General features: G+C 42.7%; 1 protein-coding gene across 3 annotated transcripts in view; it reads right to left on the minus strand.

Annotated features, from left to right (window-relative positions):
• The window catches only part of NAA30 (N-alpha-acetyltransferase 30, NatC catalytic subunit), a 29,010-nt gene extending 25,807 nt beyond the window's left edge, over positions 1-3,203 (minus strand). For all 3 annotated transcript variants that reach the window (XM_068131763.2, XM_068131762.2, XM_068131761.2), the window contains exon 1: positions 1,504-3,203. In XM_068131763.2, the coding sequence (XP_067987864.1) occupies positions 1,504-2,142 (639 nt within the window). In that variant the 5' untranslated portion in view covers positions 2,143-3,203. The remainder of the gene's footprint in view (positions 1-1,503) is intronic.
• Positions 3,204-6,231: the final 3,028 nt, after the last annotated feature.

The following is a 6,231-nucleotide window of genomic DNA, read 5'->3' on the forward strand; positions in this document are numbered from 1 at the left end:
CAGTCGTTGGTTGACTCGCCTTCTGGATACAGCACACATTTGTCAGTTGCTGCCACTCAGCCCTAAGCCGATTAGCTGACTTGGTACGGCCATTGCGGACTAACCGGTGCAGCTGGCGATCATCCCTCCTTGTGGTTCTGCGGGGACGTCCTGGCCTCGGTATTGGAATCGGGACACCCCTCTGACCATTTAGTTTCAGGATCTTTGACACCTGAGCTTGTGATGCCATACTGCCGAGCAATAGCACGCTCTTTCATGCCGTAATTTCGTAAAGGCACCACTCCATGACAAACAGCATTGTCGAGTTGACGGACCATCTCCAGAGGAAGCGGCAATAACTTTTGGAGATGTGCAGCAGTTGTTTTCCACTAATCCAGAACGCAACAACCCTTGTATACCCGACTGTGAAGCCAATCATCAAATGCACCTGTCCGTACATTTTGCCACGCCACCTTTGATATAATGCTGTTGTTGACTTCTTGCTGAGACAGACAATCAGTGACATGGTTCTTTTAACAAATAAATCACCAAAGTGTAAAAGAAACTCACCAGATTGATATACTGAGTTAAGAAAGTAAACCCAAGTCAAGAAAAAAAAATATATTCCATATTAAATGCCAAGTCTGTATATAGATAGATACATATATGCATGGATATATACATTGATACATCGATAGATTATATAGATATATACATATATAGATAGATACATAAATAGATACATATATATATATATACATTGATACATATATAGATAGATACATATATGCATAGATATATATAGATAGATACATAGATAGATACATATTTCGATAGATATATAAATATATAGATAGATACATATATTATATGCATAGATATATACATTGATACATATATAGATAGATACATATATGCATCGATTTATACATATATAGATAGATACATAGATAGATATATAAATATATAGATAGATACATATATTATATGCATAGATATATACATTGATACATATATAGATAGATATATAGATAGATACATATATGCATAGATATATACATATATAGATAGATACATATATGCATCGATTTATACATATATAGATACATATATGCATAGATATATACATCGATACATCGATAGATAACACGAAGTATAACATAAGTGGACAAAAATGTTCATAACAGGAATTCCAAGTTCAGTGATTTAAATCATCGTTGCCATCCAAACGCAACCTCATTCAACCGTGACGTCATTAATTCAAGTACCACGAAAAAATACCACTTCGAAGAGTTCGATTACGTCACTTAATCTGTACAGAAAGTGCTCGCACACAATTAGAGAATCAAAAGTCATTGCGGTTCCCAAATCAGAAAAGTTTCTCAAAAGAGCATTCAAAAGGATTATTTATTTATTTATGTTTCATCTGACGTCGCGGTCGCAGCGTTTACGTCTTTACGTCATCGTGAGTATGATGCAGTACGTACTTCGAGAGGGTAAAGTGCATAGTGAAGAAGAACTCACCAAAAAGCACAGCTGTGGCCAGTTGTGAATGAAGTATCTGTAAGTGTAAATGGAATATGGCTCAGAAAGGTCTTTCGTTATGAGTCTCATGATATCAGGCATCTGCAGTTCCGAGCTGTACCCGATGTAATGCACCAGCGCAAGGTGCTCGCTGTCCCCGTTACCACAGGGGTCTCTCAAGCTCATGTCCCCAAAAACCCGGGATAACCGCACACCTTCCGGGGTACCGAGACCGTCCGACCCATCATCGGAAGGAGCCTCTGTGACCGAGCGTGACGTGTGGCCGGTCCGAGCGGACGACGTCTCTTGGCGGTTATCGTCGGCCTCGGACGGGGATTCCGACCTTTGGAGCAACGCGCCCGACGGGCTCAGAGGAAGCAGGACGTCCCCCTTGGTCCACGTCCCCGACACCACGCATCCGTTGATCCCGCGCCGCCTCCGGCGCTCCTTGCAGCCGCAGGTCCCGGGTGAGGCGGCGTGTTTGGAGCGGACGACCGGCTCCGAACGATCGTGGAGTGGAAGGGACGACGGATGCATCGGTGGAGGTAGGAAACGCGCTTCCGATTCGTCCTTGGGTCGTTTGGGCGCCGACCTCAGCTCCTCCAGAGCCGGGGCTTCTGCCGCTCGAGTCCCGGCCATGCTCGACCGCTGGGAGGTCGACGGGACGCGCGGCCGATGCGGGACCGGGGCAAAGGGGTCCGAGAACGAGGTCCGACAAGCGAGTCACGCGAACTCGCACATGCACGATGCAGGCGTCGGCCTCTCGAAGCCGCGGGCGCCTTAAGCGGGTTTGCCTTTAACCACCGCCATGGGATGAGAGGACCGAGGGTGCGGAGTAAACCTTAAACGCATTGATAAAAAGTCGATCCCGGTCCGAGAACAGGGCCCGCCTCGACTAGCGGGCCGGTTCATCTGTCGGGACTTTGCGACAGTCCGCCAGCTCGACGGCAAAGTGCCGTAAAGCGCGCACACGTGCTCAAGTGAAAACGTCGTTTCTTTTATTTTTTTGCCAACTTGTGCTGCAAATTATTCATGTTTTAAATACCTCGTTCATAATCTAATTGTGTCACAAGAACAGCGAGACAGAACTCCAACGCAAAATTACGTCACGGCACTCGTTGAGGTGGGAGGGATTCCTCGAAAGATAGGTCATTACGTCATCATGACGTGACAGACCTCGTTTGGGATGCAGTGCATGTAGGTTCATCTTCTTACTATAATTCACCAAATGTCCTTCTGTCTGTCTTTCCGTTCCCAGGTACCGCAAAAACGGCTCAACCGATCGCAACGAAATTTTGGGTGGGTAATCCTGGGACCCCTGGAGTAAAATAGGCGAAATTGTTTTCCCAGTTTTTCCAATTTTCCAGTTTTTCCAAACACGATGGAATAATATTTACCGATATGAACAGTGATGTGGCTTTTATTGAAATTCTACAAATACTGTATAGAATTTGATGATTTGCGTGTGATATGATTTAACGGATGTTTATATAAATCGTTTAAAATTTAAAAAGCCTTCAATTTCTGATATTTTGCCTTTTCATTTGGGCCTCCCAATTGAAGCCCCGCCCGTAGGGTGGGTACCGTTGCTAGTACAGTAATACTCCGGCCTACGTCATTAATTGGTTCCATAAGCCGTGACGTAACTCGGTTTTTGACGTAAACCGGGCCTCATGCCTTTTAGCTCTTTCACGAGCCTCGATCTTGAAAAAAAAAAAAAAAAAAAAAAAAGCCTTAAAATGAAGACAAACACCGTAAAACGAGAGTAAATAACTCGCGAAAGTATATAACTATCGCTAAACCTTAAAGAACACTAAAAACACATTTTAGTCATATTTTTTAATGAGTAATGAACACAATTAATAAATGAATTTGTAAAGAATAATAAGTAAAATTAATAAGATTATGTTATTCACCTTAAACATGGCGTCTCTTCTGAACACAAACACACATTTTAGCAGTCTTAGCCGGCGGCGCTTTTTCAGTGACGTATGTGAGAATACGTTCCCTATCATGAATGATGGTCGATACCGTCGACCGTGGCAGCCCTAAGGCATAGACCTTATCGCGAATCGGTAAATATCAACAGAGGGCGCTCCACCGCAAAGCATGATGGGATCGAAAAGGGGGCAAAGGTAAACACGAACCCAGAAGAGGAAGCGTCTGTCTACGGTCGACGCTGTGTTTATGGAAAGGAAGATGGCTAATGTGAAAGAAATTCAGCGTTTTTTGGCATTAAAATCCAGCGATTTAAAGAAATATTTGAGGGAAAGGGGGGTTCCCATTGGAGAAGAGAAACAACCTGCTTATGCAAGAACAGTTCCTCAATGTTGAAACCTCGATCGGCCATACAAATATCGCCGGGCTGGAACTTGTCCACAATGTTCATCATCTTTACAATTTTTTTGTCCGACGTGTTTCCTCCTGTAGGTTTGGAAATGTATGAAATTGTTCTGCTAGGTGTAATACCAATAAGGCACTTGAGAGTAGGTCTTGACATATTGGCTGTACACTTGCGAACAAAACTTGGGAGACGGTGCTTTGTCCTAATCCAAAGCGAAATACTATTGCCCCTTTCCGATCCCATGACGCATTACGGTTCCGATTCGCGATAAGGTCTATGCGCTATCACCGACATTTTCACCTTTTTCATACCTTTTAATCAGATTTAACTTATCTTCCATCGTAACCACATTACGCTTGGAAACACTAGCACTATCCTTCTTAGGACCCATGGCTAACACAGACACAGTAATAATAATAATAATAATAATAATAATAATACATTTATTTTATATAGCGCTTTTCAAGAAGCCCAAAGGCGCTTTGACAGAGTACAAAAAAACAAGTGCAAAAAGACAAAAATCAATAGGTATATAATCAAAGCAAAAGGAAGGAGAAGGAGAAGAGATAGTCAGGGGTTAAATGCTGTGGGTTAAATGTTGAATGCAGTGTTGAACAGGTGTGTCTTGAGTGATGTTTTGAATGTGGTGAGTGAGGAGGAGTCTCTGATGGTGTGAGGTAGTGAGTTCCAGAGGGTGGGAGTAGCGATGGAGAAGGCCCTGTCCCCCCAGGATCTGAATTTGGTCCGGATGGGGGGGGGGGGGTCAGGAGGTTGGTACCAGCAGAGCGGAGGTCGCGGGTGGGAGTGTGTCTGGAGAGGAGGTCAGTCAGGTAGGATTGGGCCAGGTTATGGAGGGCTTTGTAGGTCAAGAGGAGGATTTTGTACTGGATTCTCTGGGGGATGGGGAGCCAGTGAAGCTTATAAAGGACGGGGGTGATGTGGTCACGGGTCCGGGAATGGGTGAGTAGACGGGCAGCGGAGTTCTGAATGTATTGGAGTTTATTGGTGATTAGTGAGGGTGAACCATAGAGGAGGCTGTTGCAGTAGTCCAGATGGGAGGTGATGAAGGCATGGATGAGGGTTTCTGCAGCCATGGAGGAGAGGGATGGACGGAGACGGGCGATGATTTTCAGGTGAAAGAAGGCTGTCTTTGTGATCTGTTTAGTGTATTTGTCGAAGGAGAGGGTTTGGTCAAAGATGATGCCAAGATTCCGGATGCGAGGGGAGGTGGATACTGCAGTGTTGAACAGGAACAGTAAAGGAAGACTTTAAGTCGCCTCTGTTTTGAATGAGAACCAGCAGCTGCGCATACGTACAGTATACTGTACGTACATTTTAAAATATTTTAAATGTACTTTTTATTGTATTTTAAATTGTTTTTTAGCTTATTTTATTGTTAATTTATGTACTATTTTATTTATTTTAAATATATTTTTAAGGGAAAAAAATTTTTTCCACGTCCGTAGGAGTGACGTAAAGTTGCACATAATGACGTTCGCTGAACTGAAATTTACTCTAGAAGAGTGGCGTAAAGTCGGATTTGACGTAGGTCAAAGTGGCGTAAAACGGGGTATGACTGTATACTTAAATAATGTCTTGCTGTTTTTTTAAATATTCTTGGCTATATCCTTTTCATTTTTCTTTTTGACCTGCCAAGAGTTATTTTATTAACTATTCCTTGTTTTCTCCTATATTGATGTGAGTCAGACTCTAGTTACTATAATTCATCAAATGTCTGTCTTTCTGTTCCCAGGTACCACAAAAACGGCTCAACCGATCGCAACGAAATTTTGGGTGGGTAATCCTGGGACCCCCTGGAGTAAAATAGGCTATATTGTTTTCCCAATTTTTCCAATTTTTCAATTTCTCCAAACAAGATGGAATAATATTTACCGATATGAACAGTGATGTGGCTTTTATTGAAATTCTACAAATACTGTTTAAATTTTGATGATTTGTGTGTAATATGATTTAATGGATGTTTATATAAATCGTTTAAAATAAAAAAATGCCTTCAATTTCTGATATTTTGCCTTTTCATTTGGGCCTCCGAATTGAAGCCACGCCCTTAGGGCAGGTACCGTTGCTAGTAATAACAATACAACTGAACAAGTTCATAATAACAACATAATATAATCATATATAATATAATCATAATAACAACTCAGGACCATAAGATCTCAAACCAACGAACGCAGGACCCTAAGATCTCAAACCAGCGGACTCAGTAACTCAGGACCCAAATATCTCAGACTAGTGAACTCAGGACCCTAAGATCTCAAACCAGCGAACTCAGGACCCTAAGATCTCAAACCAGCGAACTCGGGACCCTAAGACCTCAAACCAGCGAACTCAGGGCCTGAAGATCTCAAACCAGTGAATTC

The sequence above is a fragment of the Myxine glutinosa genome, chromosome 12 (genome assembly GCF_964187855.1).
Source record: "Myxine glutinosa chromosome 12, kmMyxGlut1.1, whole genome shotgun sequence".
Classification (NCBI taxonomy): Eukaryota; Metazoa; Chordata; class Myxini; order Myxiniformes; family Myxinidae; genus Myxine; species Myxine glutinosa.